General features: G+C 48.0%; 1 protein-coding gene across 1 annotated transcript in view; it reads right to left on the reverse strand.

Annotated features, from left to right (window-relative positions):
* LOC119956085 (transforming growth factor beta regulator 1-like) overlaps positions 1–14,635 on the reverse strand; it is a 75,917-nt gene that overhangs the window by 13,775 nt on the left and 47,507 nt on the right. The window contains exons 7-8 of the mRNA XM_038782931.1: positions 1,974–2,071; positions 71–181 (exon numbers count right to left, since the gene is read on the reverse strand). Of these exons, the coding sequence (XP_038638859.1) occupies positions 71–181; positions 1,974–2,071 (209 nt within the window). The remainder of the gene's footprint in view (positions 1–70; positions 182–1,973; positions 2,072–14,635) is intronic.

Here is a 14,635-nt window from a genome sequence, read left to right on the forward strand (position 1 = left end):
AAGATCCCGGGATGTTTTTACCATGTTGAGGGTGTTTTGGGAATGTGGATTGTTGTTTTTGTAACTTTACCAGACACACTTCCTGGCACCCGGACAGCTCTGAATCAGGTTCTGGATGGTGGGGTGAGAGAAGCCAAAGAAATCTGCCCCAGACGGCGCCACGTTGACAAATGGCTTTCCCCTGGAGACAGAAGAGTAGAAACACATTGACAAGTGAATCAACTCCCCAATAATTGTTGGCATTGCACAAAACTGATGAACGGCAGAGTTTAGTATCCCTTACTGAAAGATAGCTCGCTCCGTTTCCCTGCTAATCCTTCACACTCAGCCCAGTTCAGTCACCCGATACCAGCGAAGGCATCGGGGATGGGGGAAATGTATTGAGGTGGATAGAAAACTGGTTGGCAGAGAGGAAACAAAGAGTCGGGATTAATGGGTCCTTTTCAAATTGGCAGGCAGTAACCAGTGGGGTACCACAGGGATCGGTGCTGGGACCCCAGCTATTCACAATATATATTAATGATTTGGATGAGGGAACAAAACGTAACATCTCAAAGTTTGCAGATGATACCAAATTAGGTGGGAGGGTGAATTGTGACGAGGATGCAGGGATCCTACAGCAAGATCTGGACAGGTTGGGCGAGTGGGCAAATCAATGGCAGATGCAGTATAATTTGGATAAGTGTGAGGTTATTCACTTTGGAAGCAAAAACAGGCAGATTACTACCTGAATGGTTGTAAATTGGGAGAGGGGAGTGTGCAGCGAGACCTGGGTGTCCTTGTGCACCATTCGCTGAAGGTAAGCATGCAGGTGCAGCAGGCGGTAAAGAAGGATAATGGTATGTTGGCCTTCATTGCGAGAGGGTTCGAGTATAGAAGCAGGGATGTGTTGCTGCAATTATACAGGGCCTTGGTGAGGCCTCATTTGGAGTAATGTGTGCAGTTTTGGTCTCCGTCTCTGAGGAAGGATGTTCTTGCTCTCGAGGGAGTGCAGCGAAGGTTTACCAGGCTGATTCCAGGGATGGCGGGACTGTCATATGAGGAGGGATTGACTCGGTTGGGATTGTTCTCGCTGGAATTCAGAAGAATGAGGGGGAATCTCATAGAGACGTATAAAATTCTAACAGGACTAGACAGGGTAGATGCAGGGAAGATGTTACCAATGATGGGTGTGTCCAGAACCAGGGGTTCACAGCCTGAGGATTCAGGGTAAACCATTTCGGACAGAGATAAGGAGACATTTCTTCACACACAGAGTGGTGAGCCTGTGGAATTCATTACCACAGGAAGTGGTTCATGCTAAAACTTTGAATATATTCAAGAGGCGGCTAGATATAGCACTTGGGGCGAATGGGATCAAAGGCTACGGGGAGAAAGCAGGATTAGGCTATTGAGTTGGATGATCAGCCATGATCGTGATGAATGGTGGAGCAGGCTCGAAGGGCCAAAAGGGCTCCTCCTGCTCCTATCTTCTATGTATATATGTGTGAGGAAGAACATCTTCTCTCAGAGTTGTGAACTTGGGGAATTCTCTCCCACAGAAAGCTGTTGGAGCCAGTTCGTTGGATATATTCAAGAGGGAGCTGGATGTTGCCCTTGTGGCTAAAGGGATCTCAAGGGTTATGGAAAGTGAAAATCGCTTATTGTCACAAGTAGGCTTCAAATGAAGTTGCTGTGAAGAGCCCCTAGTCGCCACATTCCGGCGTCTGTTCGGGGAGGCTGGTACGGGAGGGAAAGCGAGAGTGGGGTACTGAATTTGCACGATCAGCCATGATCATATTGAATGGTGGGGCAGGCTCGAAGGGGCGACTGGTCTCCTCCTACCCCTATTTTCTAGGTTTTTACCCCGGTAGTCTAGTCCCAAGCATCAGGCCCACCGTCTCTGACCTTCCCAATCTACGCGCCTCATGGTCAACACGATGTGGTGCCATTGCTGCACCAGCCAGACCCCAGGACGAGTAACCCACACTCACCGAGCCATGGCAATCGCTTTCAATAGGCTGGCGTGACAGGTAGATGCAGAGGTGGCAACGAGTGCATTCTGAGGGTCAACTTCAGGGGCAATCTCAAACTGTTAAACACAAACATTCAGTCAGAAACTTTCCTCGTGCTGCACTGACGATTCTCACTCTATATACACCAGGGAAGGAGGGGGCTCCGCATGCCACTGACAACAGCTCACTGCTCATCCCGGCGGAATAATAAACCCACGCACAACGTTCCAGATCTTCCGCTCCCTTCCCGCTGACAGCGCACCCCTACCCCGGGTTTCACAGCAGCGAGGAGTTCATTCAACGGGAAACCCCGTTGCCAACGGTGGGACCAGAAGGTCTGACTGCCGGCCAATGGCGGCCAGAGCGGAAAATCCCGTCCTGTGTGTGTGACACACATATTGTCCCACACGTCCTGTGTGAACATGTAACCACAGCATTACAAGGCATTTGCACCACGATTCCAGCTCACTCGTGCCACCATTACAGGACATCCACAGCATCATTACAGCTCACCCGCACAATCATTACAGCTCACTGGCGCCACCATTACAGGACACTCGCGCCACCATTACAGCTCACTCGCGCCACCATTACAGCTCACTCGCGCCACCATTACAAGACACCCACACCATCATTACAGTTCACTTGCACCAATATTTCAGCTCAGTCACACCAGTACAGCTCAATTGGACCATCATTACAGCCCACCCACACCATTACAGGACATTACAACCACCATAAGACATAGGAGCAGAGTTAGGCCACTCGGCCCATAGGGTCTGCTCCACCATTCAATCATGGCTGATATTTTTCTCACCCCATTCTCCTGCCTTCTCCCATAACCCCCGATCTCCTTATTAATCAAGAACCTATCTATCTCTGTCTTAAAGACACTCAGTGATTTGGTCTCCACAGCCTTCTGCGGCAAAGAGTTCCACAGATTCACCACCCTCTGGCTGAAGAAATTCCTCCTCATCCCGGTTTTAAAGAATCGTCCCTTTAGTCTGAGATGATGGCTTCTAGTTCTAGTTTTTCCTACAAGTGGAAACATCCTCTCCACGTCCACTCTATCCAGGCCTCTCAGTATCCTGTAAGTTTCAATAAGATCCCCCCTCATCCTTCCCAATGAGTACAGACCCACAGTCCTCAAATGTTCCTCATACGACAAGTTCTTCATTCCAGGAATCATTCTTGTGAACCGCCTCTGGACCCTTTCGAAGGCCAGCACATCCTTCCTTAGATATGGGGCCCAAAACTGCTCACAATGCTCCAAATGGGGTCTGATCAGAGCCTTATACAGCCTCAGAAGTACATCCCTGCTCTTGTATTCTAGCCCTCTCGACATGAATGCTAACATTGCATTTGTCTTCCTAACTGCCGACTGAACCTGCACGTTAACCTTAAGAGATTCGGGAACAAGGACTCCCAAGTCCCTTTGTGCTTCTGCTTTCCGAAGCATCTCCCCATTTAGAAAATAGTCTATGCCTAAATTCTTCCTTCCAAAGTGCATAACGTCACACTTTTCCACATTGTATTTCATTTGCCACTTCATTGCCCACTCTCCTAGCTTGTCCAAGTCGTTCTGCAGCCCCCTTGCTTCCTCAATACTACCTGCCCCTCTACAGATCTTTGTACATCTAAAACTTAGCAACAGTGCCTTCAGTTCCTTCTTCCAGATCATTAATGTATATTGTGAAAAGTTGTGGTCCCAGCACAGACCCCTGAGGCACACCACTAGTCACCGGCTGCCATCCTGAAAAAGACCCCTTTAACCCCACTCTCTGCCTTCTGCCAGTCAGCCAATCCTCTATCCATGCCAGGATCTTACCCTTAACACCATGGGCTTTTAACTTATTTAACAGTCTCCTGTGTGTCACCTTGTCAAAGGCCTTCTGGAAATCTAAATAAATCACGTCCACTGCTTCTCCTTTGTCTAACTTCCTTGTTACCTCCTCAAAGAACTCTAACAGATTTGGCAGACACGACCTCCCTTTGACAAAGCCGTGCTGACTCAGTCCTATTTTGCCATGCACTTCCAAGTACCAATGACCGAAGTCAGGATAACCTGCCTATAATTTCCCGTCTTCTGCCTCCCTTCTTAAACAGTGGTGTTACAGTCCTCTGGAATCCTTCCTGCCTCCAGTGATTCCTGAAAGATCAACACCAATGCCTCCCCAATTTCCTCAGCAATCTCTTTCGGGCGAGACTTCAATAGAGTGGAGAGAGAGGACGAGACTTCATTAAAGAGTTGGTTTAGCACAGTGGGCTAAATAGTTGGCTTGTAAGGCAGAAGCGCGGGTTCAATTCCCGCACCGGCCTCCCCGAACAGACGCCGGAATGTGGCGACTAGAGGCTTTCACCGTAACTTCATTGAAGCCGACTTGTGAGAATAAGCGATTATTATTAGAGGCTGGTTTAGCTCACTGGGCTGAATCACTGGCTTTAAAGCAGACCAAGGCAGGCCAGCAGCATGGTTCGATTCCCGTACCAGCCTCCCCGGACAGGCGCCGGAATGTGGTGACTAGGGGCTTTTCACAGTAACTTCATTGAAGCCTACTCGTGACAATAAGCTATTTTCATTTCATTTTTCATTTCATTTCATCTCATTTTCACGAGAGAGAGGGCGCGACTTCAGTAAAGAGCGCGGAGAGAGAGAGGGCGAGACATCAGTAAAGAGTGCGGAGAGAGAGAGGGTGAGACTTCAGTACAGAGCGGGGAGAGAGGAAGAGGCGAGACTTCAGTAAAGGGCGCGGAGAGAGAGAGAGGGCGAGACTTCAGTAAAGAGCGGGGAGAGAGAGAGAGAGACTTCAGTAAAGAGCGCGGAGAGAGAGGGCGAGACTTCAGGAAAGAGCGCAGAGATAGAGAGGGCGAGACTTCAGTAAAGGGCGGAGAGAGAGAGAGGGCGAGACTTCAGTAAAGAGCGGAGAGAGAGAGAGCGAGACTTCAGTAAAGAGCGGGGAGAGAGAGGGCGAAACGTCAGTAAAGAGCGCAGAGAGAGAGAGAGCGAGACTTCAGTAAAGAGTGCAGAGAGAGAGAGAGAGACTTCAGTAAAGAGCGGGGAGAAAGAGAGAGGGCGAGACTTCAGTAAAGAGCGCGGAGAGAGGAGAGAGGGCGAGACTTCAGTAAAGAGCGGAGAGAGAGAGAGAGGGCGAGACTTCAGGAAAGAGCGCGGAGAGAGAGAGGGCGAGACTTCAGTAAAGAGCACAGAGAGAGGGAGAGAGAGAGAGAGGGCGAGACTTCAGTAAAGAGCGCGGAGAGAGAGAGGGCGAGACTTCAGTAAAGAGCACAGAGAGAGAGAGAGAGAGAGAGAGAGAGAGAGAGAGAGGCGAGACTTCAGTAAAGAGCGGAGAGAGGACGAGACTTCAGTAAAGAGCGCAGAGAGAGAGAGGGCGAGACTTCAGTAAAGAGCGCGAGAGAGAGAGAGCGAGACTTCAATAAAGAGCGGAGGAGAGGGCAAGACTTCAGTAAAGAGCGCGGAGAGAGAGAGAGAGAGCGAGGCTTCAGTAAAGAGCGGAGAGAGAGAGGGTGAGACTTCAGTAAAGAGCGTGGAGAGAGAGAGGGCGAGACTTCAGTAAAGAGTGCAGAGAGAGAGAGAGAGGGCGAGGCTTCAGTAAAGGGCGGAGAGAGAGAGAGGGCGAGACTTCAGTAAAGGGCGGAGAGAGAGAGAGCGAGGCTTCAGTAAAGAGCGCGGAGAGAGAGAGGGCGAGACTTCAGTAAAGAGCGCGGAGAGAGAGAGGGCGAGGCTTCAGTAAAGAGCGGAGAGAGAGAGAGGGCGAAACTTCAGTAAAGAGCGCGGAGAGAGAGAGCGAGACTTCAGTAAAGAGCGCAGAGAGAGAGAGGGCGAGACTTCAGTAAAGAGTGCGGAGAGAGAGAGGGCGAGACTTCAGTAAAGAGCGCGGAGAGAGAGAGAGGGCGAGACTTCAGTAAAGGGCGGAGAGAGAGAGAGGGCGAGACTTCAGTAAAGGGCGGAGAGAGAGAGGGCGAGACTTCAGTAAAGAGCGCGGAGAGAGAGGGCGAGACTTCAGTAAAGGGCGGAGAGAGAGAGGGCGAGACTTCAGTAAAGGGCGGAGAGAGAGGGCGAGACTTCAGTAAAGAGCGCGGAGAGAGAGGGCGAGACTTCAGTAAAGGGCGGAGAGAGAGAGGGCGAGACTTCAGTAAAGAGCGCGGAGAGAGAGAGAGCGAGACTTCAGTAAAGAGCGCGGAGAGAGAGAGGGCGAGACTTCAGTAAAGAACGCGGAGAGAGAGAGGGCGAGACTTCAGTAAAGGGCAGAGAGAGAGAGAGGGCGAGACTTCAGTAAAGAGCGCGGAGAGAGAGAGGGCGAGGCTTCAGTAAAGAGCGGGGAGAGAGAGGGCGAGATTTCAGTAAAGAGCGCTGAGAGAGAGAGAGGGCGAGACTTCAGTAAAGGGCGGAGAGAGAGGGCGAGAAGTCACTAAAGAGCGCGGAGAGAGAGAGGGCGAGGCTTCAGTAAAGAGCGCGGAGAGAGAGAGAGAGGGCGAGACTTCAGTAAAGAGCGCAGAGAGAGAGAGACTTCAATAAAGAGCGCGGAGAGAGAGGGCGAGGCTTCAGTAAAAAGCGGAGAGAGAGAGGGCGAGACTTCAGTAAAGAGTGGAGAGAGGGCGAGGCTTCAGTAAAGAGTGCGGAGAGAGAGAGAGGGCGAGACTTCAGTAAAGAGCGTGAAGAGAGAGAGAGGGCGAGACTTCAGTAAACGGCGGAGAGAGAGAGGGCGAGACTTCAGTAAAGAGAGCGGAGAGAGAGATTGCGAGACTTCAGTAAAGAGCGCGGAGAGAGAGAGGGCGAGACTTCAGTAAGGAGCGGAGAGAGAGGGCGAGACTTCAGTAAAGAGCGGGGAGAGAGAGGGCGAGACTTCAGTAAAGAGCGCGGAGAGCGAGGGCGAGACTTCAGTAAAGAGCGCGGAGAGAGAGGGCGAGACTTCAGTAAAGAGCGGAGAGAGACGGTGAGACTTCAGTAAAGAGCGAGGAGAGAGACAGGGTTAGGGTTAGGCTTAGGGTTAGGGGTTAGAGTTAAGGGTTAGGGTTAAGGTTAGGGTTAAGGTTAGGGGTTAATGTTAGGGACACCTCTATCGGGTAAGAGACAGGGTTAGGGTTAGGGGTTAGGGTTAAGGGTTAGGGTTAAGGTTAGGGTTAGGGGTTAATGTTAGGGACACCTCTATCGGGTAAGAGACAGGGTTAGGGTTAGGGGTTAATGTTAGGGATACCGCTATCGGGTAACAGGCAGCGTTAGGGTTAGGGACACCACTATCGGGTAAGAGACAGGGTTAGCGTTTAGGGTTTAGGGTTAGGTTTAGGGTTAGGGGCACCGCTATCGGGTATCAGACAGGGTTAGGGTTTAGGGTTAGGGGTTAGGGACACTGCTATCGGGTAAGAGGCAGCGTTAGGGTTAGGCATACCGCTATCGGGTAATAGACAGGTTAGAGGTTAGGGTTAGGGGTTAGGGTTAGGGACACGCTATCTGGTATGAGACAGGGTTAGGGTTTAGGGTTAGGGACACCGCTATCGGGTAAGACGCAGCGTTAAGGTTAGGCATACCGCTATCGGGTAATAGACAGGGTTAGGGGTTAGGGTTAGGGACACCGCTATCTGGTATGAGACAGGGTTAGGGTTTAGGGTTAGGGGTTAGGGACACCGCTATCGGGTAAGACGCAGCGTTAGGGTTAGGCATACCGCTATCGGGTAATAGACAGGGTTAAGGGTTAGGGTTAGGGGTTAGGGACACGGCTATTGGGTATGAGACAGGGTTAGGGTTTAGGGTTAGGGTTAGTGTTAGGGGTTGGGGTAGTGTTCGGGGTAGTGTTAGGGGTTAGGGTTAGGGACACCGCTATCGCGTAAGACAACTGTTTGTCGGCTGCAAAATTGAAAAAAAACTCTAAAGTGATGTCACACGAGACTGTGACCTGATTGGCTGAAAGGCAGACTGGGCTACATTTGTATATCTGGAGTTACTGATTTAAATACTAGTTTTGATTTGACTCAGATTACCATTTTTAAATTGATGTGAATTATTATTTTTTAATTTTTTAAATTTGACTTAAACAACTATTTTGGGTTGATTTAAATTACTATTTCGAGTTGATTTAAGTAACTTTTTTAATTTCAATTAAATAACTTTTTAATTTGTTGTCAGATCAAGAAGGATAAATGCACAGTTTATTTTTAAAATCGAATTAAATAGCATACAGGGATTGGATTTAATCTGACACAAAAACATCTTTCTAAAGTTTAATTTCAAAGGTTTAATTTAAAGGAATAATTCATGGCAGGGCAGCTCCAAGGCGTGGTCTGCTCCTCTTGCTCTATGTGGTCGGCTGGGGACAGTTCCGGTCCCCAGGGTCAGCATGTGTGCAGAAAGTGTCTCCAGTTACAGCTCCTGGAAGCTCAGGTTTCAGAGCTGGGGCGGCGGCTGGAGACACTGTGGAGCATCCGCGAGTCAGAGAGCATCGTGGATAGAGAGGTGGTCACACCGCAGGCTCAGGCTCCGCAGGCAGGAAGGGAATGGGTGACCACCAGGCAGAGAAAGAGAGCTAGGTAGGCAGTGCAGGAATCTCCTGTGGCCATTCCCCTGCAGAACAGATATACCGTTTTGGATACTGTTGAGGGGAACGGCCTCCCAGGGGAAAGCAGCAACAGCCAAACCCGTGGCACGATGGTTGGTTCTGCTGCAGAGAGGCAGGGGGATAAGTGACAGTACAATAGTTATAGGGGATTCAATTGTAAGGAGAATAGACAGGTGTTTCTGTGGCCGCAAACGAGACTCCAGGATGGTATGTTCCCTCCCTGGTGCTGGGGTCAAGGATGTCTCGGAGCAGGTACAAGACATTCTGGAGGGGATGGTGAACAGCCAGTGGTCGTGGTGCACATCGGTACAAATGACATAGGTAAAACAAGGGAAGAGGTCCTAAAGGCAGAACACAGGGAGCTAGGAAGAAAGTTAAGAATCGGCCCTTGAAGGTAGTGATCTCAGGATTACTACCGGTGCCACGTGCTAGTCAGAGTAGAAATGACAGGATATATAGGATGAATACGTGGCTGAAGAGATGGTGTCAGGGGGAGGGTTTCAGATTCCTGGGGCATTGGGACCGGTTCTGGGGGAGGTGCGACCTGTACAAACTGGACGGGTTACACCTGGGCAGGACTGGAACTGATGTCCTATTTGCTAGAGTGGTTGGGGAGGGTTTAAACTAAAATACCAGGGGGGTGGGAACCTACGCAAGGCGTCAGAGAAAGAGGGAGCAAGGACAAAAGCACCTAGAGCTGGCTGGCAGCGAGTTCTAGCATATAACACTTCACACATGGAGACGGTGTTGAGCTGATAGTCTAACTAGATCTTTTCTTTCAGATCGCTACATTTGGCCATCATCCATCGCGAGCCCCTTGTGGTTCAGCAGCTGCTGCAAGTCATCATTAGTATTCCCCGGCAGAACATCAACAACATTCCCAATGATCTACGTCAGGTTAGCCTTATTATTATCCTCCTTCCAGCTCCCCATCCAGCAGTATGTCAAACCATCCGACCATTCAGCCTGAGCAATCCATGTCCATGTCCGCTATGAGTCCCCACTCCCTCTATTTCATATCCTTCTGTTCCTCTGCTCTTTCACCCTTCTGCTCAAAATGGCAGCACGGTAGCACAGTGGTTAGCACAGTTGCTCACAGCTCCAGGGTCCCAGGTTTGATTCCGGCTTGGGTCACTGTCTGTGCGGAGTCTGCACATCCTCCCCGTGTCTGCGTGGGTTTCCTCCCACAGTCCAAAGATGTGCAGGTTAGGTGGATTGGCCATGTTGGATTGCCCCTTAGTGTCCAAAAAAGGTTAGGAGGGGTTACGGGGCCAGGGTGGAGGTGTGGGCTTAAGTAGGGTGCTCCAGGGGCGGTATGCAGCGCAATGGATAGCACTGGAACTGCGGCGCTGAGGACCCGTAGTAGTGTTTAGTAATGAGTAGTGTTTAAAGTTGAAGATGTCCAAAGATGTGCAGGTTAGGTGGATTGGCCATGATAAATTGCCCTTAGTGTCCAAAATTGCCCTTAGTGTTGGGTGGGGTTACTGGGTTATGGGGATAGGGTGGAGGTGTTAACCTTGGGTAGGGTGCTCTTTCCAGGAGCCGGTGCAGACTCGATGGGCCAAATGGCCTCCTTCTGCACTGTAAATTCTATGTAATATGTAAAAAGTGATAGGTGGAGAAATCAAAGACAAAATTCAAATAGGGCAGTAGAGAAAAATATTGGGAGCAAGACAAGCATTGTGGGAAAAAGGCAAACAAAGGCTCTGTGCTTTAATGCACGGAGCATTTGCAATAAAGTGGATGAACTAATCGTGCAGATAGATATAAACGGGTATGATATAATTTGGATTACAGAGACATGGCTGCAGGGTGACCAGGGATGGGAACTGAATGTCCCAGGGTTCTCAGTATTTAGGAAGGACATGCATAAAAGAAAAGGTGGTGGTGTGGCACTGCTGGTTAAAGAGGAAATTAACATAATAGTGAGAAAGGATATTAGCCCAGACAATGTGGAATCTGTATGGGTAGAGTTGAAAAATACCAAGGGACAAAAAAGCATTAGTGGGTGTTATATACAGACCCTCAAACTACAGAGGTGAGGTTGGGAATGGCATTAAACAAGAAATTAACGATGCATGTAATAAAGGAATATTGGTGATCATGGGCGATTTTAATCTTCACATAGATTGGGCAAAACAAATTAGCCACAATGCCGGAGAGGAGGAATTCCTGGAGTGTGTACGGGATGGTTTTCTTGACCAATATGTGGAGGAACCAACTAGAGAGCAGGCCATCTTAGACTGGGAATCATTGCCAACCTGGCTGTACGAGACCCCTTTGGGGATGAACGATCATAACATGTTAGAATTTTCTATCAAGATGGAGAGTAAAGTAGTTGATTCGGAGATGAGGGTGCTGAATCTCAATAAAGGGAACTATGAGGATATGAGGCGTGAGTTGCCTTGATAGGTTGGGGAGAGTTACTTAAAGGGATGACAGTGGATAGACAATGGCAAACATTCAAGGAACACATGGAGGAACTACAGCACTGTTCATTCCTGTCTGGCACAATAGCAAAGGGGGTAAGAGGGCCAATCCATGGCTTACAAAGGAAATTAGAAATAGTATCCGATACAAGGAAGAAGCATACAGATTGGCCAAGAATAATAATAGGTCTGGGGAGTGGGAGCAGTTTAGAATTCAGCAAAGAAGGAGGAAGGGATTGATTAAGAAGGGGTAAGTACGGTACGAAAGGAAGCTTGCAGGGAACATAAAGACTGACACTAAGAGTTTCTACAGATATGTGAAGAGAAAGAGATTGGTAAAGAGAAATGTAGTCTCCCTACAGACAGAAACAGGGGAATGCATAATAAGGGACAAAGAAATGGCTGAGCAATTGAATACATACTTTGGTTCTGTCTTCACAAATGAGGACACAAATCAGATCCCAGAAATGTTTGGAGAATGAAAGGTTTAGTGAGAGGGAAGAACTGAGAAAGATCAACATTAGTAGAGAAATGGTGCTGGGAAAAATGATGGGATTGAAGGCGGATAAATCCCCAGGGCCTGAGAATCTGCATCCCAGAGTGCTTCAGGAGGTGGCTCTGGAAATAGTGGATGCATTGGTGGCCATCTTCCGGGATTCTATAGACTCTGGAACTGACCCTGCAGATTGGAGGGTAGCTCACATCACTCCGATATTCAAAAAGGGAGGTAGAGAGAAAGCAGGGAATTGTAGACCAGTAAGCCTAACGTCGGTAGTGGGGAAAACGCTTGAATCCATTATCAAGGACTTTATAGCGGAACATTTAGAAAGCAGTGGCAGGATCAGTCAGAGTCAGCATGGATTTATGAAGAGAAATCATGCTTGCCAAATCTGTTGGAATTCTTTGAAGAGGTAACCAGTACAGTCGACAAGGGGGAGCCAGTCGATGTGGTATATTTGGATTTTCAGAAGCGGTTTGACAAAGTCCCGCATTAGAGATTATTGTGCAGAATTAAAGAGCATGGGATTGGGGGAAGTATTGAGGTGGATAGAAAACTGGTTGGCAGAGAGGAAACAAAGAGTAGGGATTAATGGGTCCTTTTCAAATTGACAGGCAGTAACCAGTGGGGTACCACAGGGATCGGTGCTGGGACCCCAGCTATTCACAATATATATTCATGATTTGGATGAGGGAACAAAATGTAACATCTCAAAGTTTGCAGATGATACCAAATTAGGTGGGAGGGTGAATTGTGACGAGGATGCAGGGATCCTGCAGCAAGATCTGGACAGGTTGGGCGAGTGGCCAAATCAATGGCAGATGCAGTATAATTTGGATAAGTGGGAGGTTATTCACTTTGGAAGCAAAAACAGGAAGGCAGATTACTACCTGAACGGTTGTAAATTGGGAGAGGGGAGTGTGCAGCGGGACCTGGGTGTCCTTGTGCACCAGTCGCTGAAGGTAAGCATGCAGGTGCAGCAGGCGGTAAAGAAGGCTAATGGTATGTTGGCCTTCATTGTGAGAGGATTAGAGTACAGAAGGAGGGATGTGTTGCTGCAATTATACAGGGCCTTGGTGAGGCCACACCTGGAGTATTGTGGGCAGTTTTGGTCTCCTTCTCGGAGGAAGGATGTTCTTGTTCTCGAGGGAGTGCAGCGAAGGTTAACTAGACTGATTCCAGCGATGGTGGGACTGTCATATGTGGAGAGATTGACTCGGTTGGGATTGTTGTCGCTGGAGTTCAGAAGAATGAGGGAGGATCTCATAGAGATCCCCTGGTTTAAAATACATACAGGAAGTGTGTCTACTAAAGTTGTAATTAAGGAGTCATAAAAGATAACATAATGATTGATTTTAACAACTTACTTGTTTGCAGAGAGATGGCTAATGGAATATTGTTTTGATTGCTGGATATTCCCAGGAGAGTAGATACTTCATGAGGGGTTGCATTTACCCATAGCGTAGCACGTCACATAGCATGTTTATTATATTTTTTTTAATCCATTACTTTATCAGAGTTACAAAGCCAGAGCTCAGACTGTGGACAGGGGCGAACCCCTAATTCAGCTCCTTGCCTGCTCCAAAAACCAATTCAAATTGAATCCAATTCATGGTCTCCACAAGAATGACAGACCAGATCCAGGCATTACACCTGATCCCACGCTCATCTCAGTCAAAAGGCCAAGAAGCGATGTCATATGACATCTTACTGGGATACAGATGATGGAATTAATGGGATGAGCCAGGTCGGTCTGTAGTTTGCAGTTTTGACAAATGCCTATAGGTTGAGCAGAAGAGTCTGACAAGACAGAAGGGTTTTCAGGTTGTGCCTGAAAGGATCCAAAAGTCTGGACAGATGAGCAAGTAAGCGGTTTTGTTAACTTTATTTACAAGTGGCATTTGAACTGTATTGGGTTACTTACTTAGAATTAATGACAGGCATTGATAGTGGGCTGGATTCTCCGTCCCGCCGCGCCCGTTTTCTGGTGCGGCACGCCCCCGCCAGCAGCGGGATCCTCCATCCCGGCGGCCGGCCAATGGGGTTTCCCATTGTTGGCACCCCTACGCCATCGGGAAATCGCGAGGATGTGTGTGCTGCCGGCGAAACGGAGGATCCTGCAGATGGAGAATCCAGCCCGGTAAGTTTAAAGTTTTCATTTTATTTAAGAACTGTTTAACTGATAATTGTAAAGCTATTTCTTTGATGTTAATGTGATTAGTTCTACGTTTAAATTTAAGTTTGTTTTAACATAAAAGATACCTATTGGTCAGGAGTCATCACTCCTGCGGTGAAGTATTTTTGTGAAAACTTGTTTTGAGTTCTCATTCAGTAGCCCAACAAAAGATGGAATCTGGTCCGGTGTCCGAACAAAAGTGTGGATTAAAAAGTAGAATTCCTAGTTTGGTTTGGGATGATTAAATTTAAAGACAGTTTAAAGACAGTTTAAATAGTTTAAATAGAGAACGACTTGTGAAATAGCTCTTTCAGTGGCCAAGAGTTTCCTGGGCATTGAAGAGGTCACCTGGGTGGTTTGCAAAAGGTGGTTAAAAGAAAACTTTTCGATTTGGTGGACAAGAACATATTTCCCTCAGGTTAAAAAACACTTAAAACAAGGTAGAGGAGAAATAAGAAAACACAAATGTTTTCATTGTACCAAGGGTGGACACACAAGTCGCAGTGTCGGTGGCTCAACAAAAGTATTGGGAAGACAGACTCTAACTCAGGATAAGTCAGTGGGGTTTATTAAAGTGGGAAAAATCCATGGCTGCAGTTGAAGAGGTGGAAATGAGTGTCCAGCCGATTCAGAGGTTGGTTAATAAGGTGTCAGATCTTTTTAAGATTTGTGAGGGTAAGGTTTACTCGTGTGTACAGGTAAGGAGATTAAGATTTTAAGGATACAGGAGCAAGTTAATCTTTAATAGCGAGAGATCAGGAGATATGTAGTTCAGAAGAAGTATTGCCTGAAAAGGTGGTAATATGTGGGATTACTGGTGAATTTAGTAGAGTTCCATTATGCAAGGTAAGGTTAAAGAGTCTGGTGAGAAGTGGTGGTAGGGGTATTAGAGAATTTACCTTTTTAAGGCATACACTTTATCCTGGGTAATGATATAGCTGGATACAAATGGGAGTGATGCCAAT

This window comes from Scyliorhinus canicula, chromosome 22, assembly GCF_902713615.1.
Source record: "Scyliorhinus canicula chromosome 22, sScyCan1.1, whole genome shotgun sequence".
Lineage (NCBI taxonomy): Eukaryota > Metazoa > Chordata > Chondrichthyes > Carcharhiniformes > Scyliorhinidae > Scyliorhinus > Scyliorhinus canicula.